Raw genomic sequence first — 25,488 nt, 5'->3', positions numbered from 1 at the left:
TATAGCCCCCCCTACGAGCTCGCAGCAGGGGTATCAGTGCTGTTCCCACTGCTCCCCGCCGCCGCCGCCGCCTCACCACCCTCCGTCGATGACGACGACGACGGCCCCGCCGCCGCAGCAGCAGCACCCTTCTTCGAAGCCATCATTTGCCAAGCCGGAATCGACGCCTTGGCCGTCATCCCGCTGTTAAAAGGCGACGAGGCAGAAGCGGAACCGGTCCGGTTGTGGTTACCAGTCAAATAATCCGAATACGTCGTAGTTTTGGGAGCCTCATCCCCATTCTCAACCGTAGCCGGGGCCGCGGGCGTCACAGCAGCCGGGCTAGCAGCAGGAGTGGTTCCGCCGGTGGACGGGCGAAGATAATTATTCACACTGGTCGAAGTGGCAGTCGGGTTCATCCGCTGCGTGATCAACGTCTTCAAGCTCTTGAGCTCAGCATTGACCTCCCTCAGCCTGGTGTCAGTGAGGTCCTTTTGGTTGTTCAACGCGCGGGGGATTGAGTCCTTGAGGCTCTGGACGTCATCCCTAACCCGCTGCGCCTCGTCGTCGCGGCGGCGGTTGGCCGACTTGAGGTCTCCGATCACCGTCTCGAGTTCGTTGAGGGCCGTGTCGAGCTTTTCGGTGCGTTCCGTCTCGGTGGCCTTGAGGGCTTCCGTGTCTTTGGCCAGCTGCTCCACCAAGGCAAACGTCTTTTCGAATTGCTCATCGATGGATTTCTTGTCTCGCTCCAGCCGTTCGGGGGTTGGGGGGGCGATGAGGGGGTAGACGTAGCGCTTCCCTAGGGAGAAGAGGCCGTAGGAGACGCCGCTGACGACAGTAGCCATTATGAACCAGTCACGCCAATCACGCCGAGGTGGGACGGTTTGCTGCTGTGGTTGTGGTTGCCATCCGTATGGGGGGTATTGCTGCTGTGGGGGGTATTGCTGCCCGTAGTACTGTTGGGGTGGTTGGTGTTGTTGTTGTTGTTGCTGTTGTGCTGGGATTACGGCCTGGGATGTGTATGCTTGTGGCGGCGCTACGCCAGCACCGACGCGAGCGAGGGCAACGTTTACCTCTTCCTGGGTCAGGTTCTTTGCTTGCAGGAAGGCGACCTTCTTGTCGATCGGGGACGCGGCGACGCTGGGGTCTTGCAGGACTAGATGACAGTGGAAATCAGCATGCATCCCGATGTCTCGATCCTGGGTCGGTCTAGGTCAACCTACACGTCGCTGCCGAAGCGACAAGCTCCTCACGAATAGCCATATTCGTATATGTCGTATCTCCCTCCTTTTGAGATCAAGCCCCTTTTCTGTGGAAGAGCAGGAATTGATGAAACTGGAGGACGCGTTTGGGGCTGAAGAAGACCAAAAAGTAGTAGCTGATGACGACCGTTTGGGAAATGCAATGGCGCGCGGGAAGCCGAGGTTCATGCCGGCCCGTGCCCCTTGTTTCCTCTTTCAGCGGAACTCTTGCCACTGGTGCTTTCCCCCCGGATTTGAATGGCCGGCATCACGTGTCACCTGCCAAGCCCTTCCAGAGCAGCGGAGGGCGGGGCCGGCCAATGGACTGCCCCGCCCGCATGTTTTGTTTACCACAGCAACCGAGCGCTGTACAGCAAAGTGTCGCTCTCGCCAGTTGTCGCAACGCTCCTGTCGCCGCTGTTGCCCCGCGACTTGCCAAAACGACCTTGCTGCGAACCTCGACGACAAACCTCTCGATACCTCGACGAAAGTACCGACTCACCCCTCGTTTGCGCATATCCCTCGGGCCAAGCAACCATCCCGCGATACGCCGGCGTACTGGGCAAACTCACCGTGCAAAACCAACAGGAGGGGAGTGTGTGAGCGACAGAGGGGGGACCAGCCCTCTAGCCCATTTTTTTTTTTTTTTTTATACATCACCAACCATGTCGAGCCGTCGACCGCGCGAGACCCTCGGGGGTCTCAACCTCAACTCTGCCATCCCCCAGCCCCCCTCCGCCATGAAGCGACAATCCCACATTGGCAGCATCGGCGGCCCAACCAGCCATGCGCGCTCCATGTCCGGCTCGCGCCACTCCCTGGCCCTGCAACGTCCAAACCAGCCCATGTTCCAGCGCTCCTCCTCCGGCACCAACCTAGCCGACGTAGGTCTCTCCTCGGTCAAGCGCGCCTCGGTATCGGCCTACACCGGCGCCGGCAGCAACACCACCTCCCTAAAACCGTCCTACCACACCACCGGCGGAGGACCCTCGAGCAGTCAAGACAACGACCGCCGCAGCAGCGTCTACCGGGCCCGTCCCTCGGGCGTCGGCGGCCCGAGCAGCAGCGGGATGGGCATCCCAACGGGTGGCCACCAAAGCTTCTTCCAACAAGCCCCCCAAGCAGCCGGCGTCCCCCGCGACCCCCGTCCCCTCCGAGACCGGTCCTACCAGAACCGACTGGGCCAGGAACTCGTCGAATACCTCGCCCAAAACAACTTTGAGATGGAAATGAGCCACAAGCTCTCGGACAACTTCATCAAGTCCCCCACCCAAAAAGACTTCAATTTCATGTTCCAGTGGCTCTACAGGCGCATCGACCCCAGCTATCGCTTCCAGAAGAACATTGACCAAGAAGTGCCCCCCCTCCTGAAGCAAATGCGCTACCCATACGAGAAGAGCATCACGAAATCCCAAATCGCGGCCGTGGGGGGACAGAACTGGAGCACGTTTCTGGGTTTGCTGCACTGGATGATGCAGCTGGCGCAGATGCTCGATCGGTATGCTCACAACCAGTATGATGAGGCTTGTCTGGAGGCTGGGGTCGACGTCACGGGGGACACCATTATTTTCAACTTCTTGACGCGAGCATACCAGAACTGGCTCAACATGGATGATGACGCGGGGGATGAGGATGTCGAGGCCGCACTGGCGCCGCATGTGGAGAGGATGGCGGCCGAGTTTCACGACGGGAATGCAAAGTACTATGAGGAGCTCAAGATGCTGGAGGCGGAGAACGAGAGGTTGCAGAAAGAGATTGAGGAGCTGGAGAAGAGCACGCCTGACCCGGCGGTGCTGGACAATCACTTCAAGATCATGCAGGAGGACAGGGCCAAGTTTGAGGAGTACAACACGTTGGTTTCGGAAAAGTCCGACAGGTACGAGGCGAAGAATCGGATTCTGCAGCAGGAGTTGGAGAAGCTGGTCGACGAGGTGAGGGAGGCGGAGGAGGAGAGGAGGAGGCTGCAGAGGGCGGTGGATGAGCAGGGGATCAGCATGCAGGATATCGACCGGATGACTGGGAACCGGGAGCGTCTGCAGAGGGAGATAGAGTCTGCCAATCTGCGGCTGGAGGAAGTGAAGCGGAAGGTGCTGGATCGGGAGCTGGAGGCGAGCAGGAGGTTGGAGGAGCTGGAGAGGGCGGTGGACAAGTTCAACACGGTGGCCTATCAGATCGGGCTGATACCGGCCACTGCGGTCAACGCCAAGGGGAAGGAGTACGAGCTGCAGGTTACGGTGAATGATGGGCCGTCGGACTTTTCGTCGTCGCTGGGGCCGTCGTCGTCGGCCGCGGCGGGACAAGGGGGAGGGGGAGATAGGCTTCTGCAGGACTCGACGACGGGGTATCAGCCGGCACATATCCTGAACTTGGACCTGCGCGGGGAGGTTAAGAACAGCTTCTTGGTGCTGAGGAAGGAGGTGTCGGAACGGAGAAAACAGGCGCTGGACGTGATGATGGAGGATCATGACCTGCTGGACCGGGCCAAGGAGGCGATTGAGGACAAGAGGAACGAGGTGGAGGCGCTGCAGCACCGGGTGAGGGCGGCGGAGGAGGAGTATGAGAAGACCAAGGAGTCGACGAGCGCGCAAAAGATGGCGAGCGACGCGCAGATTGAGAAGATGGAGAAGGAGCTGGCCAAGATGAGGTCGCAGCTGAGCGAGAGCGTGCAGCTGATGGAGCAGAGGGAGATGAATACGAACATTGAGTGAGTTTTGACCCCGACACCAAACCAACCCTACAGAGATCGTTTTGCTGACTATCAACAGGTACGAACAGTTGACGCTGCGGGCGAACGCGCTCAGGGAGGAGCTGCATACCGAGACGATGCGCATGCTGAACGACGTGATCAAGTTCAAGATGCACGTGCAGAAGAACTTGGAGGAGTACGAGAGCTTCGTGGCGGACGAGCTGGAGAAGGAGTTGGGGAGTGACGAGATGAGAGATGATACCCAGGCTATTGACATGTAGTTTTTTGTGTTTTTTTTTTGGTCGAGTTTTATTTTACGGATGTTGTTGGTCTATGGGTTAGGAGTAGGATATGGTTAGGGATCAGGATATACCGTGTGTGGGATTTTTATTTTTATTATTTTTTTTACTCTTGTTATCCTGATGATGAAAATCAAAAGTCTACCTACTGCTGCTTACGACAAGCTTTTCCCATCTTCATGATATGAACCTTGATGGTCCAGTCAGAAGAACCACAACCCCTCGCCATGCAAGGCACAAGGTCTTGGCACTCTTTATTCCATCCATCCAACCCCACCACCACTTTCACACCAACCCATCCCATATACTTTTCCCATCTTATCCACAACCAACCTCACCCAATCCCTTTTTCCTTTACACTCATCTAACCAATCCAAACCAGGACTTATTTACAGCAGCCAAACACCTTCCCATCATGACCACCAACCCCCCCCCAGCAGCAGCAGCAGCAGCAGCAGCAGCAGCAGCAGCAGCAACAGCAGCATTCCCCTTCCCAAAAGAGCACTCCTTCCCCCCCTTCTTCACCCCCCAAATCAACCTCTCGACCCGGCACGCCCAGCTCTCCAAGTGGTCTTCCCTCATCTTGGCCTATTGTCGACACCACAAGCTCTACCGCATCTCCCTCTCCGATGCGACCACTTCCCCTGCATCGGTTATCTACCCCCTCTTCAACAACGAAACAATCAACCGGCGGCTGGAAGTCTCTTACATGAAGGAGATGATCGATTTTATGAAACGACAAGGGAGGGCGGAGTGGTATGGAGGTAAAGAAGGGGATCTGGTCTGGGTGTACTGGAGAACGCCGGAGGAGTGGGCGGGGTTGTTGGAGCGGTGGGCTGACGAGACGGGGAATAGGGGGGTGGTGGTGACTGTTTATGAGTTGGCTGAGGGGGAGGGGACGAGGGGGTCCGGTGAGTTTCTGATGATGGGTAGCAGAAAGGGGTCGTGGCTGACAGCGTGACAGAGTTCTGGGGTTTGGATCAGGAATTGCTGGTCAAGGCGGTGGGCGTGCTGGTCAAAAAGGGGAGGGCGCAGACGTTGGGGGGGGAGGAGAATTTGGGTGTCAAGTTTTTGTAAGGCCTCAGTTGGGATTTGGAAGACATAGGGGGGGGAGGGCGTGGGAAGGGCAATTTTTACATGTTGGCTGCATTTTGGGAGGCGTCAAATCATTTTAATAGGCGTGGTGGAGCTTGGGAGGGAAGGGGGGTGTGAATGTTAATTTTATGTGTGTGATTTGGAGTTTTGGGAGGCATATGATTGATATTGAACCTGGGAAGTGTGACGGAAACATTGGGGACATGATGAACCCTTGGTAGGTTGAATCATACTGTTATGCATGTAATGGGATTTTCCAGTGCTGCTCTGTGCAAAAATGGATGCACGGTACCGGTATCGAACTGCCCAACAGAGAGCGACAAAAGACACCACACAAGAGAGCCTCCCCACTTTCAACACCCCCCAAACCTCTCCCTAACCAACCCCCTCAGCCCCTCCATCACCCTCTCCTCCCTTTCCTTATACCCCCTCACCCGTTCCTCCCTCTCCTGCCGTCTCAGCATCTCCTCCTCCTCCCTCCGACTCTGCCTCTGATTCTGCCTCTCCTCTCTCAACTTCTTCATCCTCTTGAGCTCCTCGATCGCATCATCACCACCCATCAGATCCCCTTCGTTCACCTCCTCCACCCCCTGCTCCTTGTCCTGTCCGAACCCCTTCAGCTTCTCAGTCACTTCCCTCTTCCTCTCCAGCTTCCGTTCCCTCGACCCCGGATCCGCCTTTGGAACAAGCTCGTCAAGCTGCTCCCTGTGGAATTTCCTAAAAGTTTTCCTCTCGTACCGGTGGTCATCAAGAGAGCGCCCCCTTTCCGTCTCCAACAGCTCGTCGCGGTGGGTGAGGTCATCTCTTGTTGGGATTGCTGGGCCATGGCGACCATGCTGCTGCGCTTGATTTTGGGTTGGTAAAGGAGGGATGTACTCATCGTCATCGTCGTCGTCGTCGTCGTCGCCGTCGTCATCGTCGGATTTGTTGGTGCCGGGGTTCAGTTCTGGGATTGAGGGGGCAGGGGAGAAGGAAGGGGTGTGTATCTTTGATGATGGTGGTGGTAAAGAAGGGTGGTTATACCACTCCTCGCTCAACTCCCCCCTGTTCCACTTTCCAGTAAAACTCTTCCAGCGGCCTTTTGCCTCCGTTTCCGAGAGGGAGCCGAAAGACAAATTCTTGACGGTGGAGAGGTAGGATTGAAAGAGCTGGGTGTGGGAGTGCAGTGAGGTTTTGGTTAATGGGGCGCGGTGGAAGGGCAATGTTGGTGGTGACGAGTGATGGTGACGGGAGGGGTGGTGGTGAGAGCGGTGTCCATCTCCCCGATCGCGGCTCCTCTCTCTGCAACGTTCCCTCTCACGCCTCCTTTCCCTGTCTCTGTCACCATCTCGTCGTGATGGTGAGCGAGCAGGTGATCTTGATCGTGTTCTCGAGTTGAGCATCTTGTCCTCTTTTTGTAGTTGTCTTCCCAATCTGGCTCCGAAATAACACAAGTGAAATAGCTGAAATACCGAGTACAAAAGCCCAGCTTCTTTAAAAACTCTATTCCTCTTCTATATTTTTTTGCGATGGCCAAGTCGTTGGTATATACTGCCCGGATACTCTCACTCACCGCGCGCCAAATTGTCAGTGCGCCCTTCCACATCCTCCCCCAAAAGAAATGTTAACGCTCCCCCCCAACCCACTGTTGACGCCGTCTCTCCCCCGTTACCAGTTATGCACCGCCAAGACCTTGTGCAACAAAACCTCCGTTTCCCCCTACCCCGACCCACCATTCTTATCTCCGACACCTCAGACAGCTGCCTGACGGAGATGCTGCCATCCACCTCAACCAGAGCCACACCTTTACCATCCACGGTCCAACAAGCATAACTACCCAAGCCCCCTACCCGAACTGTTCGTAATCGAGGTAAGTTCAGTTAGCATCTTGTGTCCCCATCAAACTCAAATATTCTCACGGCACATCATCAAGCCACACTGATAAAATCTATTGACAGTCAACAGTGTCAACCCATCTCCATTTGCCTATCGTGCCTATCTCTCAAGCCGTGTAACACCCCCTCAACACAATCCATAGCTCTATTCACAACGCTACCCACCTTGCCCAACCCCTTCACTGTAGGTTATCAACTCCTTGATACAGCTGCCAATGCCCGCCCACCTCTCGCTATCATCAAATCCTGTAATGAAGCTGGCAAATGTCCACTGTAGGGTATCACCTCCTCAACAAAGCCACAAATGCCCACCCCCCCTTTTCCTGTCACCATTCTCGAAATCAACCCCCCCCCTTTCTTGCCTGTGTTACCTTTCCCCTCTGAAAATGAGCACCGACAACCAGCACATGGGTATCTCGAAATAGAGTGATAGCCAAGGAAAGAAAAAAAGAAAAAAAAAGGGGGAAAACAAAATGCCAATTCAAACTCAACACACGATAAACCACCCATCCCTGAAAGAAACCTAAGAGAACCCCCCATCCCCCTGAGGGAATCCCGCAGTGTTATGCACCAAACACCCCACACACTCGCAAGACTCGTCGCAAGGGCACATGTCCAACGCCCCCACGCACAAAGCCGAAATGGGCAAGTGGACAAAATAGTAATCCAGCGCCGTCAGCTCCTCCTCGTTCGACAGAGCCGGCGATCCCTCGTTCGGCGGAGTTGGCGCGTTCGACGAGCCATCAGACTCGTTCGCGTTCGGCCTTGGTGGTGGCTGCGGTTGTGTCTGGTGTGATGGCGGCAGCTCCGGCCCGCTGGGAATCTCCACAGGACTCGCCAGGTTCAAAGGGTTCGCGCTGGGACTGGCATTGGCGCTGGAATCCGCGCTCCTGCTGTTGCCGTGGCTGCTGTTGGGGCTGTAGGCGTTCTGCACATACTGAAGCATTTGCGAGTTGAACGGATGAGCCAGGCAGCCAACACACTGGCAGCCCTCACCACAGCCGCACTCGTGAGAGTTCCCGCCCACGGTCCCGTTGTTGCCGTTGGGAGCAGTGGCAGAAATAGGCGTCTCGTGTTGCTGCTGCGTGGGCGGCCGTGAGACAACTTGCTGCCAGATGGCTGGGTTGATGGGCATCTGCCATGAGCCATACTCGGCGGGATAGGTGAACACAGTCTGACCGGGAAACTGGAATGGCTGATGGTGGTGCATGTTTTCCATCTTGATATCGATCGGAGTCTGATACTGGGGAATGAATCCCTGACCAAAACCCGGCTGAGGGGGTGCCTGCATAGCGTTGGGGCTCATCTGGGGCATGGGGGGTGGCTGCGAAGATTTGCTGCTGCAACAGCTGCCGCCTCCGCCTGACGGGGCATTCTGTGATTGGGGTGGTGGCATTGTGTTCGGCATTTGCTGTTGAGGAGGGGTAGGAAGAGGAGCCGGCACTGGAGGAGGCGCCTGAATGGGGGATGCCTTGTTGCCACCACCACAGCAGCCCCCGCCTCCCGAACCTCCCTTCGGCTTGGACATGGCCGATGGTTCGAGAACAGGATTGGGAGGTGGTGGCGGCGGCGGCCCGTTGAACGCCTGCATTCCCTGTGGGTGAGGGCCATCGACAAAGGCGGGAATGGGCACTGGCGAGACAAAAGTCCCGTTCAGCATCGGGACGAACCCGCCATTTTCCGTCTTGATATGCTGCGAGATCTGAATATGCGGGGGATAGTGAGGCGGTGGCATGTGTGGCGGCATGCTTGGGGGCATGTTGTATCCCATTGGACCACCAAAATCCGGTGGTGGTGCAGGCACAAAAGACTCCCGAGGCCCCATGGATACCATCCCCATCGGATGTCCAAACGTCGCGTCCCTTGGGCTCACCATGGCCGTGATTCCAATCATTCCATTTCCATTGGGCGACGGGATCAGGTTGATGGAGTTGGGATCCATCCTCTCCAAGTTCGCAAGCGCCAGCGATTGCCTTCGGCTGGCTGACTTGGACCCCGAACCCGACTTGGTGACTCGATTCGAAGAGGTGCGTGATGCTGGTGAGATGGGTGTGTCAACTGGCGAAGGGTCGAACTCGGAGCTGGTAGCACTGTCGACAGTCCCAGCTGGACAATGGCACTTTTGCTTCTTCGGAATGGCAACTCTAACGCCGCCGCATACACATGGTTTCCCAGGTGGGCAGGGGCAGGTGCTCAAGGGGCGACCAGGCTTCCTCACCGGCACCATCACCCGCTCGTTATAGTGATTGCATTTCGTAGAGCGATGGCCGCGAATGCATGGCCCGCTATGTCAAGGCATGAGCGTCAGCAAGGAAACCTCGGGACAAACAGAAAAGCAAGACATACCAGGCCATTTTTTGCCCGTTTATGATGGGCATCTTGTGTGTTTGTTTGAGAGGGAGATGAGGGGGAAAAGCCTGTTCTGTTTCTTGCTCAGCAAGGTTTTCCGAGGCGTTCAAGGTTTCGGACAGAGCCTGTGTCCTAGCCGCTGCTGGAGACAATGTTGTGAGTAGGATAAGCAAGACCGAGCTCGCAGCTCATACCGCCGCAGGCAGTGACAAGGCTGGCGAGCAATGCGTCGAATGGAGAGAGGTTATCGCCAGTGCTTTGGCTGAAGCAACCGAGAGCTTCTGTGTGGTCGGATGGACAAGACTTGTCGGATGCTGCCGAGGTCTGGTTCAGGAGAGCGGAATTTCCTGTTTATAACGCACGCTGTATCGCCACAGGTGAAGAGACCGAAAAGATCGACACCGTGTGCTTGAGGCTCTCTCAACGTTCTAGACACCCCAAGAGCTGAAACCGACAGACCCTCGAGGCCAGCAAGCGGTGGGACGAAGATGAAGGAGACCGTCCGTGAGAATGTCGAGACGGAAAATAAGACGAACTGTCAAGCCGTCGACGGTTGAGGTTGACAAGAGTCAGTCAGGACTCTGGACGAATCTTGTACAGGCGACTCGGCGGACCTGGAGAGAGAGAGAGAAAGGACGTCCACAGATTTGTGGAAAGTCCGAGCGGGTTTAGTCTGTCCCGTCAGCAGCTCCAACATTCAGAGGTCCCCCTCCAACCGGCACGCGATGTCAGCGGCGCTGGCCCGCAGCTTAGGCACAGGCAAGGGGCTTTTTGCTTGTTGGGTTTTGGCGGTGGAAGGTGGAAGAGGTACCAGAGCTGGCTCGGCAGTTAGAGTTGAGCCGAAGGGACGGAACGGTGGTCGATGGTAGCAGAGCCGACAAAGAGAAGAAGCATAAAATAAAATAAAAAGAAGAACAAATCCAGGTCCCAGGGTCACGCCATTCTAGGGCCAGCGCCGGTGGTTCTGCTGGAGCTTGTGTCTGCAAAGGTGAGTGAGAGATGGAATATGCCGGTGAGCTATCGAGGTAGTAGGTAGCACACACAGCTTTGCTCGGAGCTGCTGCTGGACCTGGGACGAGGGGAGGGCCGGGCCGGAACTGAGCGAGGCAGGGCGGAGATGGAGGCTGCTACTACTGGGCTGCCGGGGGGCTTGGATTGTGACTGTGCTGTGTAGAGGTGGTGTAGGTTGCAACAAGCTGGAGTCGGTTGAGTTTCCTAAGGAAGAGGCACGGGTGGAGAATGCCGGAAACAACTGGGCTTGGAAGGTTTTCGTCTCGACATTCATCACAACTGTCACCTGTCACAGCTCAGAATTCTCCAAGGTAGCATTTGCAGCCATCGCTACTCCAGGCCACAGCACATCCTTTCTTGGGGGTCAGGGACCTTTCCCCAGGTCTTGATGAAAAACAACCTTCGCTCTTGCAGATATGGGTGGGTAGGTGGGTGGCCATGGCTTGAGATGGGAAGGTGCCAAAGGTGGGGTGCGCAAGTTTTTAGTCAGCAATATAACCACCACCCACGTTGGTCCAGCCTCGTAGCCAAGGGACACTTCTATGTACCGTGTAATAAAGCTGGTGACTACGCTCGGGTCTTTTGAAGTAGGTACGTACACACACAAAACATGTCAGCCATCTCCGCCGCGTTCATCCTCAAAGAGAATAATAAACTCGAGATAACCACGCCCGACACTCTCTCACGTGCACCACAATCATCCATCCACACCACAAGATGGGATGGCAACGCCGCATGACAGGTGCACAACATACCTTAAACCCTAAGCTAGACAAACTTTTTACTATCTTCTCTCCAACATGGCGTGCATGGCTTGATGGGACGCAACCCAACAGCCAAGGAGCGGGCAGGTTGGGGGACTGCGCGGGATCTGCTCTACGCATTTAGTAATTGGCCCTTTTGGGAGACGCCCTCTGGCTGTCGAGTACTACCTTGCCATGCTTGCTGTGATTGCCTCCCTCCAAACTCGTTCACCTATTCGTAGACTTGCGTGACTTGGTGCTTGGTGTGAGCCGAACGCATGAACCCAACCCCAATAGTGCCGTTCCTCTGCCGCCCATTCCTGTCCCAACCCCGTGGATAGCGAATGCCTCGCATAATGTTACGCGAGACGTGGGTGGGTAGCACCGCCCAGAACCGCCGAGCATTGCCTATTTTCCCTTTGCCCTTTGCCCTTTGCATTCACGCTTGAGACCTGACGATGTGATATGGGTGGCGTGGCGGCGGCGGCTGTTATGGATATAGGGGCCAAGTCAAAAGGGCACTTTGATCTCTTGGCGATCTAATCTTATCTTCCCCAGAAACGCCTCCGTTTCTCAGGTGGCCGTCTAATCAGAGTCAGACCCCGCAAACATGTCCACTGCACGCATCCGCTTCTTCACTGGCGCAGCCTTCGCCGCCGACATGGAAAAGCCTCCTATGATCTTGGTTTCCACCTTATCTGCTGGTGGCTCTGTCGTTGTCGGTTGCGGCATGCTCACATCTCCGCTGACCCCATTCTCGTCGTCGTCGTCGTCGTCGTCGTCATATGGGACACCGTCGAGGTCCAGGTCAGAGAACTCATCCAGCACCGAGGTGTAGTACATGTAGGGTGACTGGAGCTCGACATCACCATCACGAGATTCCAAAACATCCTCCAAGTAGTGGTCATTTTCGTCGTCCTGGTCAGTCGATAGCTTTGTCGAGATCGGCAAAAAGCCGTGGTCCTTCTCTTTTGCGCCAGCTTCTGTCTCCACTGGCTTCCATTTGCCCACCTTTTGCTCTGTTCCGCCAACGTCCACCGGCTTCTTCAGAGCTGGTGGGTTGTTGAAACTGTTGACGAAATACTCGTGGGTTTCAACCGGAAACACACACCAACTCTCCCAGAGGCTTAGCACCAGTTCTACGGCGCGCTTCCACCTGTCGGCCCGGATCCGTCCCCAGCCTAGCTTATCCACCACCATTCCCAGCTTCTCAAACGTCTTGTGGGCTCGAAGCGCGTTCTCGAATAATTGACGATACCGCCATGCATGGCGGATGCCGCTGGTGGATGAAGAGGACAAAATGTCACTGACCACATAAAGGCCGAGAAGTGACGCTGCGCTAGTGTCAAGTCCACCGGATCCAAGTTTGTCGTCTGGAGCAGGAGAGGCATCGCGCGAGCCCTCGTCCTTCTCTTTCCCATCACGTTTGTAGTCTGGATTGGCCGAGGTATATGCGAATGGTTGCTCGATGTTGGACACAATCATTTCGACAACTTCATCGGCTCCTCGGCTGGCGTGCGTGATGGCAAATGTTGCTATGCGCGCAATGTCTCCTTTCCTGATCTTGGTTGTTGTTGTTGGTAGTCGAGACAACAAGTGGGACAGCTTTGACTTTTCAATGGGGTTTAAAAATGTATCCTCCTGCTCGTTGTGCTCGCCCTGTCGACCCTGCTCGTCATCGAAATCCTCATCTTCAGAAGAATCATACTCGGGCTCTGAGACAAACTCATCGACACCTGTGACATATTCGTAGGCAAGCCGTTGTGCTGGTGCTTTCCAGGCATGGCTTCCCTCAAACAATGGCCAATACTTGACCTTGTCTGTGGACTGCAAACCCGTCACGATTTCCCACAGCCTCCAGCGGTACCAGATACCACCCTCACTGCGCGCATCCCATAGCCATGCCCACTTTTCCTCTTGTTGCACATCCGGGCGAGACATAAGGAGGGCCTCCAGCTGTGGCCCATGCTCCAGGACCGACTCGATGACTTTGTGTATCATGCGAAGTTGTTTGATATCCCGTGGCGGGCTGACAGGAACGTGGAGGATACCACTTCGGTTGACGGAACCACTCATGGGAGGGCCATAGTGGGTAGGAGGCGCATAGCCGCGGTGGGAGCTCACCGAATGTGAGCCATGCGGCCTCAAAATTTCCTCGACCTTCTTCGCCCCAAATGGGTGTGATATCACTGAGGTCGAAGGGTGCAGAGCTGTAAGCCCTGACGAAATGGCGGCCGAGGAGAGATGTCTGTGCAAAGAAAGGAAAAAACCGAAGCCTAGATAGCGATTCTGCAGCGTGCTGACTGCGGCATCAATTTCAGCAGCAGGTGTTTCCTTTGACAGCGTAACTATCGCTGATACCGACTTTCTCTCCGTGCCACGGTCAGCACCGGTCGGTCCCGCTGGTGGCACGATCTTGACATCCTCCACAGTCAAGTTTGCCGGTATCAGAGACTTGATGAATGCCGGTGATCTGCCTGGTGGCAAGTTGGACAAACGTAGGGTAGGTCTCGAAGCCGCCTTCTCCTCGGCACGGCCAGAAACAGCCGTTGTCTCGCCTTCATCATCACTGGCCTCGAAAGCTTTGGACACGGTCAAGGATCCCGCCTCTCGATCTTCGAAGCCCGACCTATCCCAGTTTCGTCCCCTCTCTCGATCTCGGTCCTGCTGAAACCCATCAAACGTTCGCTTCTTGCCGTATGATGGCGGAGGAGGTCCCAAACTCCCAGGACCGCTCTTCAACGAGGGCCCCGAAGGAAGGCCGAAATGTCGCTTGCCTGCACCACCTCCAAAAGGTGACGGGCTGTTGAAAGCTGGTCGAGTGGGCGGGCCATTCCCAAATCTCGATGTCTGGTGAGAGCCTCGAGGAAGCTTATCCTCTTCGTCGTCGCCTCCAAATTCCTTTTGGAATTCGGCAAGGGCAGCTGCCGTCTCGGCCTCTTCGCGCAGGCGCTTCGCCTCGATCTCTGCTTTTTGTCTCTCGAATGCTGACTTTTCCTTTGGCTGTTGGAGTTTGACCTGAACATCAGGAAATTCGGCAATGTTATTGTTCGACATGTTTCGCGTTTTGCTCAAGCATTGCTGTTTGACGAAAGACGGTTGTTTGCGAAGACAAAGACGGCGGCACCTTGACGGCAACGGTCATAGCGTTCCTGGCTTGGCGTTGCTTGGCCCGTGCACAAACTCCAAGCACCTTGAAGGCTGGTTTGTAACATATCTTGCCCTCGCTGGAGCAGACCGGTTATTGGGCATCAAGATAAGACCAAAACATCATGAGGGCGGAATCATGGAAGTGGAGGACTAGTATAAAGGGCGTAGTCTAACCGCATGTGGCAACTTACGGAGAACCATGTCAAGATATCAAATCCCGAGATAAACCGCAGCGGGGTCAAGAGAGTTCAACAGAAGATACATCTATGCCCAAAGAGCATGGCTTTTCCCTTTCTATCTGAATACTTAAATCCTCAGTGAATCGATTTGGATCGGCATCCCTTTCCCTACCTCTGTGGACAGCCCAGCCCTTGCTCTCGAAAAGAGTCTCGTGCACGTGTTGCCAGCTGTCTCGGCTGCGTAATTAAAGTTTGGGCTCGCTTCAACTTTGTCACGGTCATGACTTCTTCCCTTCCTCAACATTCTTCCTCTTCCACCACCACCACCACCACCACCACCACCACCACCAACAACAACAACAACAACACGAACCCCCCGTCCTCCATTCTCATTGTTGGCTCGGGTCTCTTTGGCCTCTCCACAGCCTATGCTCTCACTCGTCGCCATGAGTTCATCAACACCTCCATAACTGTCATTGACAGGTCCGACCCCTCCTCTCAGTCTACATTCCCATCCCCCGATGCCGCGTCCATTGACACGAGCCGCATTGTCAGGGCAGACTACGCCGACCACGCGTATGCCGCTCTGTGCGATGAAGCTCAGCTGATATGGCGCCAACAAGACAAGCCCACAGATCTCGGCGCCCAGGGCCGTTACCACGAAACAGGTCTCCTCGTCGTCGGCGATGCCACCTCTGCCGCGCCAGTCGCGGACCCTCCCGTAGAGGGTGGCGCGAGTGAGTCTTCCCACAAGAAGCTAACCGGCATGGATTATGCCCGCAAGAGCTGGGAGAACGTTTCATCTCTGGCCTCTCGTGACCCAATGCTCGCCGAGCGCATCCGAGAGCTCCCGAACGCCGACGCGATCTGCGAGGTTCTCGGGACCGGTGGCAGCTCTGGAGCTTGGGGATATATCAACTACAACAGCGGCTGGACAGACGCCGGCGCGTCGATGGCATGGCTCTACGAGCAAGTCATACAGACCGGACGCGTCAACTTCATTGCTGGTACAGTGGAGTCTCTGGAGCACGATGACACCGGTGTGACAGGAGTGAGGCTACAAGACCAACGCGTCTTGACCGCGGACCTGGTCATGGTGGCAGCAGGGGCATGGACAGGAAGCTTTGTCGACCTTGACGGCCAGGCTGTCGCCACGGGCCAAGTCTTGGGGTACCTCAACATCACCGAAGAGGAGCAAGAGATCCTCGGCAAGATGCCCGTCATCCTCAACCTCTCCAGCGGTCTCTTCATCATTCCACCAACCAACCGGGTCCTCAAGGTAGCTCGCCATGCCTACGGTTATACCAACCCACGAACTGTACATTTCCCTCCCCTTCCCGTCTCGCCAACTGCCACAAGCAACTGCCTCGTCTCGATCCCCCGGACATCGTTGCATGACCCCGACCTCGTCATCCCAGCAGAGGGGGAAGCCGACCTTCGCGCTGCTCTCCGAGAGATGACGCCGCTACCTGGGTTGGTAGACCGTCCCTTCACCAAAACGAGACTATGCTGGTATTCTGATACCCGGACGGCCGACTTCCTCATCGACTACCATCCTCACTGGAAGAATCTCTTTGTCGCGACAGGAGACAGTGGCCACGCCTTCAAGTTCCTCCCCGTCATTGGCGATAAGATTGTGGACTGCATCCAGCGAAACTGTCCACCCGAGTTCAAGGAAAAGTGGGCTTGGAAGGAAGGGGAGGGAGCCAACGCATTGTTTACAGAGGACGGCAGCAGAGGGGGAAAGCCTGGGCTGATTCTGGAAGAGGAGCTCCTCAAGGCTCTGTCTGTGTGAGGGGTATTGATGCGATGGAGGGGTAAAATTAGAGACACCACAGGGGCGTGAGGCCTTGAAAGGGGCACAGCTGGATACACAGCATGGAACAAGATCGGAAGGAGGTAAGTCGATCAAACCGTGCATGTCGCAACAGGTAGGGCAAGGCAAAGCAGGGCACACAACAACACAGTGCGGCGTGGTAAAACTCATGTCTGTCAAATAAGACGATGGTATTGATAGCCTTGTTAAAAAAAAAAAAAAAAAAAAAAACGAAACCACAACTAAAAAAACGCCGAAGCGAGCTTTCCATCTTTCACCCAGATGAAATTATTGCTCTCCAGTTGTCCATTCTCACCCAATTTGCGAAGGTTGCCCAAAGGATCTCACCATCCTTGATGCTCTCCCCTCGCTCAAGGCTTGAAATACCGGAAAGCTTTTTGTTTCCTTGCGGATAAAGAAAGCTCAAGGCAGTCCTGTAATGTGTGCGGCTGTCGTTTTTCTTGTTTCTTGCAAAAGAGCCCACCACCAATCGTCTTTCTTTTCTTGTTTGTGTGTTGTGTGTTGTGTGTGGTGCAAACCGCAGTGGCCGTCGCTTTGCTCGCGCCAACAACACACCTCGAGTAGTTTGAGGGGGTCATGTGTTCTTCATCTTGCAGGTTGTGCCTCTTTTTTCGTCGTCGTGTCCGAGAACCAGACAACAACAGACAAAATTAGCAAACCAGCTTTTGTTCCGCGTGATGAAAGAAAACAAAAAAAAGAACCATGATGTCAGGTTTGCTGGATCATGTCCCAGATCCCACCCGTAAAATCCCCCAAATCTCACTCTCTCTTCTCTTTTTTTTTCTCATTCCCACCACTGGAAAAAAAAAATCTTGAGATGATCGACAAACAACCAGAGATTGAGGTGAGCCGCGCGGCGTGGGAATTCCTTTCTCGCTCCTCTTTTTTTTGTGATTGTTTCGCGCATTCATGTAGTTCCCACCACCTCCTTGGTAGCCCGCTCGAATCCCAGTTGCCATCATCCCGAGCCATTAAAACAACGACGGTGGCAGGAGAAAAAAAGAGCCAGATCCCCCTTGTGCGCTGCGCAAAAATAAACCAGGCCCCCAGTTCCTCTTCGCCGATCCGTCGAGTTGTTGCGCGCGCCATCTCCGGAAAAAATCTATGTACTATAAACCCGAATTCAGGTAGAGGTCAAATCCGCGCGTGGATCCTTTATCGTCTGTCCCCCGATTGTTGATTCCCCCGGAACGCCATTGCAATGCTGACAAGAAAAGAGAAAACAAAAACAGCAAAAATACAAGTTTGGGTGACCGAAAAAGGCGAAACCGATGGGCGGTTTTGTGCTAGTCGCCGACGGTCGGTGATAAAGTGCTTTTTATGGGGGGGTATGATATTCGTAATACTCATTCGCGGCCAGAGGGTTTTCGGTAAGGGTGAAGTGGGGGGGTAATGTACAAGTCGTTCACATGGGTGCCCAAAGTGGGGTGGAAGGTCCACGTGCCAGGCGCAGTGATGAGACGAAATCTACATCTTGCGGAAATCTGGCGGGCAAAGTTAGTACAATGACGTCATCATAGAAACTGGCAATCACATGGCAAACATACCCTGCAACACGGGATAGATCATCTCGAAAGCTTGATAGATCTCCTCGCGAACTTTCGCGCCTGTGAGAACAATCTTGCCGCTGACGAAGATGAGGAGCACAATCTTGGGCTTGATCATGCGGTAGATGAGACCGGGGAACAACTCGGGCTCGTAGGAGCTGAAGTTGTGATGCTTGGAAGCAAGACCCTCCAGACGGATGGGGAACTTGATGTCGCAAGAACCCACAATGTTCTGGATTTTGAAGTCGGTGAACTTGGCGTTGAAGCCGAGCTTCTGAATGATACGGGCATACTTGCGGGAAGCAAGCTTGGAGTCATCTTCCGACTTGGCGCCAGTGACGACCATCTTGCCCGACGCAAAGATCAAAGCGGTGGTCTTGGGCTCACGGATACGCATGATAACAGCGGCGAAACGCTTGGGGTTGTACTACAACATGTTAGACCTGGCTTGGCAAAATTGTTGACGACAAGGTCATGGAGCAAAGTCGCTCAAAAGAGCTGTCTGCCCAGACCAGATCGCAACACGTACCTCAGCATTGCGAGCGTGCAGCGCAATTGTCTTCAGGTCCAGACGGCAGTCAAGATTGACAGTTGCGACAATGTTCCTTTGGAGGTCAGCCTACAGTTTATTTGCAAAGCAATGCAAAGGTGTTCCTACTGAAGAGTGGGTGTGATACCACTGGGTCCAGCTGAAGCGGCGCCCGGCGTCGCAGCGGGGGTCGCGGGAGTCACCCCAGCACCGTTGGTGGTTTGGACGCCCGACTGCTGTGCGCCATTGGCGACAGTGCCATTGCCCGCGACCGACTGATTCAGATCAGCATGTCCGGTGGGGAAAGAGAGAGAACCGGGGGCAGTGAAGGCCTTGGCCTGGGCAGCGCTCGTGGGGTGGGTTTGAATCGCATCCATGATTGCGGTTGTGAGATCTCAAAGCGACTTTTTAGATGACTTTGTCTGCGCGCGAACTAATCTGCGGGGGAGACCTGTTAGATGACTTCCTGAAGTGTGCAGATTGTGATAATGCGCAAATAAAGAGTGCTTTGTAGTCGCAGAGTGAAATGGCAATTTACGATCTTGCGGTGTTGTTTGGCGTAAAAGACGGGGGGGTTCAGAAGCGGCCAATTTATAGTTGCGCCGTCGAGGGAAAGTGGGTCCGAGCGTCGTGGTGGTGAATTGGCAGTTTGCTCTGTTGTCGGCGGCGGGGTTGTCGAGGCAGCAGCGAGAGCAACTCGCAAGAGTGCGGGAGTGAATGGAAGCAGAGAGGTGAATTTCTTACCAGAAGATGGGAGATAAACAACCTAATGTCTCCCCCTCAACTACTGTTCGCCGACACAAGCACCGGTAACCCGTCAAGACCTCTCGACCGTCGACCAAATATTTACTCGATGAGATGACGAAGTCGTGGCTGTTCTGGCGACGACGAGAACGAGAACGAGTTGATGCGATGATGTATCGAGGTGGTCCACACTTTCAAGCACACGGCAGAGAGAGAGGGGTCTTGTCTTGTCTTGGGTTTTGCACTGTGACCTGTGCAAATGATCTTGATCTTTTCTTTTTGATTAAGGTGGTCTTGGTCGACGACGACGGAATCGATCGGGTTCCTGTATCGACCGGGAGTCTAAATGAGAGTATTTGGCTGTGCGTTGTGGCTACACAAGGCAGAGGCAGCGAGGAGTGAAAAGAAAAATGGGAAGTTATCACGACAGCGAAGTTCGTCGGGGTTGGCGACGGTTGCTTACGCTATGGTGCGGGAAGTGTGGCTGGAGGAGAATATGTGGGGCGGCAGAACCGAGCAACTTCTTCCAAAGGGCGAGCAAGGTGGGCGATGGTGCCTTCTTAAATATTTTTTGTCTGCCAGCCGTGTCTGCTTGCCTCAGGCCAACAAGAAAACTCAACCAGCGAATCAGCGGGCGGGGACGGCACACACGGGCCTCCTTGACGCCCCCTAAGTAGCGGTACTTTGCCCATCCCCACAACTCTAAAACACGCCCCCCCTTGTCACTGCGCCGTCACGAAGGGCCCTTTTGCTCTTGCATTTATCAACCAAAAATATTCATGATGGCAGCATTCTTTTCCTCTTTCCTCTAACAACAGCGATGTAACAATATTCAACAAGCACCGCGACAACTCTCACCACCATGTCCGGCCTCGCCCAGCGCCATCATGTCCACACTGCTCTCAGCCATGGCGAGCCTGACTGAACCAACTTGGCACGCAGCAAAGACTTTTCAACAAGACCCTTAGAATGACGATGAGGACATGATCGCCACTGCCAAATCCAAGCCATGAAACCTCTGTCGCCTCTATCCATCACAGCCCAACCACCAGAGGCTGACGCCCTTTCGCCCACGCCGGAACACATGGCTATCGTACACGGACAATGGCCTTTCAATACGAGCAAGCTTTTCATCGCAGGAGCCACAAACCCATCACGCGAGCCAAATCAAAGAGCCACAGCGGCCTTTTGGCTCAACTTTACTCCTCTCTTGTTGAGTCCAGGCGGTTACACCTCGGTTGACGATGACGCGTATCGACCTCTTCGCGGCGACAGACTTTGTTCTGGCTTTCAAGGCCACCCCGAGAGCGCTCTCAAGCTTACACCCAACCCAGGCATGCGCATCACGGCTCGATCAACGCCAGCGACATCATGGCATACCGAAACCCCAATAATTGCACGGACTCGAGGTTCGACATTTGATGTTGCACATCTTGACAGCTTTGCCCAAACCGAGTCCCAGTCCAAACAAACGGCTGTAGCTCACATCCCGGCACAGGGCTCGGGCGCAATCGCTGTCCGGCATCTTGCCTGAAGTACTGGTACATGTCCCACCCTCACCCGAGCCACTGGTGGGCCGCCCTGTTCAAGCGATGACTCACACAACAACATCTTGCGCAAACAGAGGAACTTTTGACCCTGATGCGAACGAACACCATGCCAATAACACCGATTTGTTGCTGGTGATCATTTTTGTCCTTTTGTTTTGCATCTTTTTGAAGCTTTTCCTTTTCATTTTCGTGCAGCGGCATCACTCATCCATCCTCATTTCATTTTTAGGATCGACACATGCACCGAGGTGGCCAAGGGGGGCCTAAAATTCAGCTGCGGGTCAATTGCGCCACCCACTCACGTTCAACCAAAGAGAGCCCGACCACAACCCAACTCCTTCTGGCCTCTTCCTCCTGGTTCTCTCTCACATGGCAGCGTTGTGTCGACACCGACTTGAGGACGAAAGCCATGGATGCACACGATCCGAAAAGGCGGGATCCATCAGGCTACAGGCTGCCCGCATGAGGTCCTTGAGAAAAGCTGAGATGGTTGGCACGACTCATTGGTTCTTGATTGTTGCTTTTTTACACTATCATGCGTCTGTCCGGCATCCAGCATCAACGATTCGTCGCGATAAGGGGATGGCGTTCCTGTCGGGCTGTTTGTTAAAGCTACCCCGCCGTGGCTGAGAGAGTCCGAGGCACGGGGGTGGTAGGGTGCTGATTGGCTGCATCGTGATTTCGCAATTTTGGCGTTTTCACGTTTGCGGCGCGCGTATGGACAGCGCGTCACGATTGCAACACCATAATTTCCCCCATCACCAAGCTCGGAGGACACAGAATATCGACGATGTGGGTGTGCTCATTATGATGATGGCTCTGTGTGCAGATGTCATTTTAACTTTAAGCCAGACCCGGTGTCACGGCACGGGGTTAGGTGAGTCGTACAATGGTTGGTCTGGTTTGACTGTTATCACTGGCGTTTAAGGCTTATTGAGTCTGTTCAAGAGGAGTCATTCTTCGATCCGGAGGCTTTGGCTTTGGCAAACTAGTAATCCACAGAAACTCGACTCTGGTGGGTGGCATTTGACTTGTCCAATACTCCGGCCATGAACCATGAGCCATAGCTATGGTTGGAATGGGCGTTGGCTAAAACCTACCAAGTCCGGCATTTATGCCAGATATGCTGATTTATCGGCATGTAGTTTGCTTTAGCAACTAGATACCTTGAATAAACATATGTATCGTTTGACATTTAAATGTATTGGAATTGTTTGTTACGGCGGAGAAGGTGCTTCGAGACCATCGCTTCGTTTTGACTCGTTTTGACTCCAGAGAGAGTCTGTGATAGATTTCCTCTTGTCCAGTCTGACCTTCTGGCGGCGACCATAATTTGCAAATGCTATTGAATGACTTCCAACACAGCTCACACATCTATCCCTAACTCTCTCTATGCCTGTGCCAAAGCAGTGCCTCTCCAAGACAGGAAGTAGAAGGCCACGCCACATCTTGTGTCAGCACCTGGCGGAAATATCTTGATCTTCGATGTCATCAAACATCTCAGCTCAGTGACGGCCCCACTTTACGGCCAGGGTTTAAATGGGAAGCAAGCTGCTTGGTGGGTCATGTGAGTCGTGGTTGTCTCGCGTCTCTCCTTGTCCTGGTGGATTTTCGAGACGCGTCTCGGCCACCCACACACCCACACAAGCCACAAAGCACCACCACAACCTACCACTACCGTACCAGCTTGGGCAGACAGACTTCGACGGTCCACCACTTGATGCATACCATCACCGACACGCGCATTGCGACAGCTTGCTTTCAACATGGCGGAACAGCATGAGAAGCCCCCATTGCTCGCCGACTGCGCTATCGCTTTCGTGCAAAGCAAGCAGCTCTCGAGCCAACTAATCTCCATTGTTCGTCCCATTTGTTGTCCAGCTTCGTCTGAAGAACCCAAGCAACTAACTCAGCTCGTAGCTATCCGATGTCGCAAGAGAACACGGCGCCGAAGTGCTAGAGCCAGATCGCCAGGGAAAGATTCGTTGGAAGAAAGCAACCCACATTATTTCGAATACTATTGACTTTGAAGAATACACCGAGTCGCTGGCCGCCATGGTGCCCGTGGTCAAGTCGGACTGGATCAGAGTCAGCATTCATCGCAGAAAGCTGGCGCAGTTACGGCCCTACTCGCCAGATCCCCGCATGATCTTCTCAAGCGTGACCGTCACTTGCGCCGACATCCCAACCCTAGACAAGGAGGCAATCTGTGGTGGCGTTTTGGCCCTCGGGGGCATGGAGTCCAAGGATCTAAACAAGTTAACCACCCACATTTGCGCTCTCACACTGGAACACCCAAAGTGTCAGGAGGCGCTCGAGAAGAAGTTGAAGGCCAAGATTGTCCTTCCTCATTGGTGGGTTTTAGTGTGCAACTGTTGGCACGAGCACCTTCTAATCATACATCTCTAGGTTCGACGACTGCTTCCGTCTGGGCAAACGAATCGACGAAGGTCCATATCTCCTCCCCGACCCGGAAGTCTTGCGCACTGCCTCCGAAGAACCGGTGAAAATCCCAAGTAGCCAGCAACTTGAGGGTGCTAGCTCTGCTGTCCCCAGTGGCCCATACGAACCGCAGGGGGGGGAGAAGCTCGTGGTGTTTTCGCAGAAGAAGGTTCTGTTGGGCGACGACCTCCCCATCAACGACTCGACCCGTAAGACCATTGGCGAGAAGATTGCAAGAGGTGGAGGCGAGGTTGTGGGGACGGTTGAAGAGTGCAATACCTTTGTCGGTCACTACCGTGATGGCGAGCAATACGTCAGGGCTTCACAAATGGGCAAAGACGTCGGCAACTTGGCGTGGCTCTACTATTTGATTGTGTACAACGAGTGGACTTCGCCGCTTCGGCGCTTGCTTCATTACCCAGTTCCAAGAGAACCTCTGCCAGGATTTAAGGACCTAAAGATCACACTCTCCAACTACGGTGGTGAGGCCCGTATCTACCTGGAGAACCTCGTCACGGCTGCCGGTGCTACATATACCCGAACGATGAAGGCAGAGAATACACATCTCATCACGGCTCGCCTGCATAGCGAGAAGTGTGAAGCCGCCAAGGACTGGAACATCGAGATCGTCAACCACCTCTGGATCGAGGAGAGCTATGTTGCCTGTCAGGCTCTGGCTCTCAACGACGACAAGTACAAAGCATGGCCTCGGCGAACGAATCTTGGCGAAGTTATTGGCAAAACCTTCCTCGACGAGACTGTGCTCCGCAATCTGTACTACCCAGGAGGAGAGGAACACATGGATGCGGCAGCAAAGAAGAAGAAGAGAGTGGCCGCAGCGGCGCAAAAGAACGCGCTCACCATGAACCTGGACAAGGACTTTGGCACCATGCAAGACTCGTTCATGGCGGATTCGAGCCCAGCGCCTGCTGCACCGGCAACGGCGAAGAAGGGGCGAAAGCCAAAGGCGGCGGCTGCTGCCGCTCCAACCGCGGCCAACCTTGTCACGCCAGCCAAGGGTCGTCATCTTCGCACAGGGAAGGAGAATGATACCCCCCCCGTCCTGTCAAGCGGCAGCCGGAGTGCCAAAGCAGCTGCGCTCTCCAAGCTTCAGGATATTGCTCCGGATCTGGCGTTGTATGAGAAGGAAAAGAGGAGGCCACTGAAAGATGGGGTTTGGGGTGGTAAGAGGGCGATGGATCAGATTGACAAGGAGAGAAGCACGAGAAGCTCTAGTCCGGCCGGCCATGCTGATGCGGATGATGATGAAGAGGAAGAGGAGACTGGTGAGAAGAGCAGGCCGTCCAAGAGGCCGAGGTTGTCGCTGCCGAATGTCACGATGAGGATTTGCGCGACGGGGTACAAGAGATGGGTAGGGAATAAGAACTTGGAGGATTCGGACCGGGTAAGCTTGCTTCCCACATCTCTTTATCGGGCATTGCTAACACCTCCACAGAAGAAACTGCGCAACCTCGGCGTCACCCTGGTGCAAGACACCCAACCGTGCGACTACCTCGCCGCCCCCAAAGTCGTCCGCACGATGAAATTCCTCAAGTGCCTAGCCAAGGGCGCGGAAATAATCAACACTTCGTTCCTCGACGCCTGCCTCGAGACGAACAAGCGTCCGCCAGTGGAGGACCACTTTTTGGTTGACGAGGAAAACGAAAAGAAGTTCAACATCAACCTCGGGACGTCTGTCGGGCGCGCGCGCGCGAATAAAGGGAAGCTCCTGTGGAATGTGCCGATTTATTGCACGGCGGACATCAAGAACGGGGTGGAGAACTTTAAAGCCATTGCGGAGGCGAACGGGGCGATATTCAAGATTTATAGGGCGAGGAGTGGGACGACGATCAAGCCGACGACGGCGGAGGAGGATGGAGGGGCGGACCCGGACCCGGTGTATTTGCTGAGCGGGACCACGCCGGGGGAGAAGGCGCTGTGGCCCAAGTTTGAGGAGATGGCGGTTAATGGGCACTGCGAGCCGAGGGTGGTGAATGGGGATTGGTTGTTGGATGTGGCGATGAGGCAGGAGTTGACGTTTGATAAAAAGTATCTTTGGAAGGGGCAGGAGGAGGCCGGGGGGGGAGGGGCGTGATGGATTGATTTATCATTGAGCGACTTATGGTGAGACGTTTTTGGTGTTAGCCGTTAGGTTAGGTTCAAGGTTATTGTTTTTGGGTGGGTTGATTGGAATTTTGTAAAAGAGAAGAAGAAGAGGGTAGTAAGTGTATGT

General features: G+C 54.6%; 11 protein-coding genes across 11 annotated transcripts; 5 read left to right on the top strand and 6 right to left on the bottom strand.

Moving 5' to 3' along the window:
- Positions 1-11: 11 nt before the first annotated feature.
- Positions 12-1,418, bottom strand: PEX14 (peroxisomal membrane protein pex14; the record flags this gene model as incomplete). The annotated part of the gene is made up of 2 exons (XM_062947177.1): positions 1,203-1,418; positions 12-1,135 (listed from the first exon to the last, which is right to left on the bottom strand). Exons 1-2 carry the CDS (start codon positions 1,240-1,242, stop codon positions 12-14), a joined length of 1,164 nt encoding a protein of 387 aa, XP_062800496.1. The 5' UTR covers positions 1,243-1,418.
- A 102-nt stretch (positions 1,419-1,520) lies between these two features.
- On the top strand, positions 1,521-4,366 carry NDC80 (kinetochore-associated Ndc80 complex subunit ndc80). Its single transcript, XM_062947178.1, has 2 exons — positions 1,521-3,924; positions 3,986-4,366. The coding sequence occupies exons 1-2, from the start codon at positions 1,541-1,543 to the stop codon at positions 4,185-4,187; spliced, it is 2,586 nt and encodes an 861-aa protein (XP_062800495.1). The 5' UTR covers positions 1,521-1,540; the 3' UTR covers positions 4,188-4,366.
- Positions 4,367-4,620: 254 nt separating this feature from the next.
- Positions 4,621-5,166, top strand: QC764_408930 (uncharacterized protein; the record flags this gene model as incomplete). The annotated part of the gene is made up of 1 exon (XM_062947179.1): positions 4,621-5,166. The coding sequence occupies one exon, from the start codon at positions 4,621-4,623 to the stop codon at positions 5,164-5,166; it is 546 nt and encodes a 181-aa protein (XP_062800494.1).
- Positions 5,167-5,653: 487 nt separating this feature from the next.
- Positions 5,654-6,682, bottom strand: QC764_408940 (uncharacterized protein; the record flags this gene model as incomplete). Its single annotated transcript, XM_062947180.1, has 1 exon — positions 5,654-6,682. One exon carries the CDS (start codon positions 6,680-6,682, stop codon positions 5,654-5,656), a length of 1,029 nt encoding a protein of 342 aa, XP_062800493.1.
- A 1,015-nt stretch (positions 6,683-7,697) lies between these two features.
- Positions 7,698-10,883, bottom strand: QC764_408950 (uncharacterized protein; the record flags this gene model as incomplete). Its single annotated transcript, XM_062947181.1, has 2 exons — positions 9,521-10,883; positions 7,698-9,459 (listed from the first exon to the last, which is right to left on the bottom strand). Exons 1-2 carry the CDS (start codon positions 9,550-9,552, stop codon positions 7,698-7,700), a joined length of 1,794 nt encoding a protein of 597 aa, XP_062800492.1. The 5' UTR covers positions 9,553-10,883.
- A 979-nt stretch (positions 10,884-11,862) lies between these two features.
- QC764_408960 (uncharacterized protein) lies at positions 11,863-14,334 on the bottom strand (the record flags this gene model as incomplete). Its single annotated transcript, XM_062947182.1, has 1 exon — positions 11,863-14,334. The coding sequence occupies one exon, from the start codon at positions 14,332-14,334 to the stop codon at positions 11,863-11,865; it is 2,472 nt and encodes an 823-aa protein (XP_062800491.1).
- Positions 14,335-14,886: 552 nt separating this feature from the next.
- QC764_408970 (uncharacterized protein) lies at positions 14,887-16,401 on the top strand (the record flags this gene model as incomplete). Its single annotated transcript, XM_062947183.1, has 1 exon — positions 14,887-16,401. The coding sequence occupies one exon, from the start codon at positions 14,887-14,889 to the stop codon at positions 16,399-16,401; it is 1,515 nt and encodes a 504-aa protein (XP_062800490.1).
- A 294-nt stretch (positions 16,402-16,695) lies between these two features.
- tbp1 (TATA-binding protein (TBP)) lies at positions 16,696-18,896 on the bottom strand (the record flags this gene model as incomplete). The annotated part of the gene is made up of 4 exons (XM_062947184.1): positions 16,696-17,927; positions 17,991-18,417; positions 18,520-18,595; positions 18,649-18,896. 4 exons carry the CDS (start codon positions 18,894-18,896, stop codon positions 17,911-17,913), a joined length of 768 nt encoding a protein of 255 aa, XP_062800489.1. The 3' UTR covers positions 16,696-17,910.
- Positions 18,897-18,914: 18 nt separating this feature from the next.
- Positions 18,915-20,173, bottom strand: QC764_0066440 (uncharacterized protein; the record flags this gene model as incomplete). Its single annotated transcript, XM_062940581.1, has 4 exons — positions 18,915-18,957; positions 19,370-19,605; positions 19,727-19,965; positions 20,122-20,173. 4 exons carry the CDS (start codon positions 20,171-20,173, stop codon positions 18,915-18,917), a joined length of 570 nt encoding a protein of 189 aa, XP_062800488.1.
- A 99-nt stretch (positions 20,174-20,272) lies between these two features.
- QC764_0066430 (uncharacterized protein) lies at positions 20,273-20,797 on the top strand (the record flags this gene model as incomplete). The annotated part of the gene is made up of 1 exon (XM_062940580.1): positions 20,273-20,797. The coding sequence occupies one exon, from the start codon at positions 20,273-20,275 to the stop codon at positions 20,795-20,797; it is 525 nt and encodes a 174-aa protein (XP_062800487.1).
- A 1,607-nt stretch (positions 20,798-22,404) lies between these two features.
- On the top strand, positions 22,405-25,457 carry ESC4 (regulator of Ty1 Transposition). The gene is made up of 4 exons (XM_062947185.1): positions 22,405-22,672; positions 22,734-23,167; positions 23,223-24,660; positions 24,712-25,457. Exons 1-4 carry the CDS (start codon positions 22,580-22,582, stop codon positions 25,348-25,350), a joined length of 2,604 nt encoding a protein of 867 aa, XP_062800486.1. The 5' UTR covers positions 22,405-22,579; the 3' UTR covers positions 25,351-25,457.
- Positions 25,458-25,488: the final 31 nt, after the last annotated feature.

The sequence above is a fragment of the Podospora pseudoanserina genome, chromosome 4 (assembly GCF_035222485.1).
Source record: "Podospora pseudoanserina strain CBS 124.78 chromosome 4, whole genome shotgun sequence".
Classification (NCBI taxonomy): domain Eukaryota; kingdom Fungi; phylum Ascomycota; class Sordariomycetes; order Sordariales; family Podosporaceae; genus Podospora; species Podospora pseudoanserina.
The sequence above is the reverse complement of the archived record's forward strand: the minus strand, read 5'-3'. Positions and strand labels throughout refer to the sequence as shown.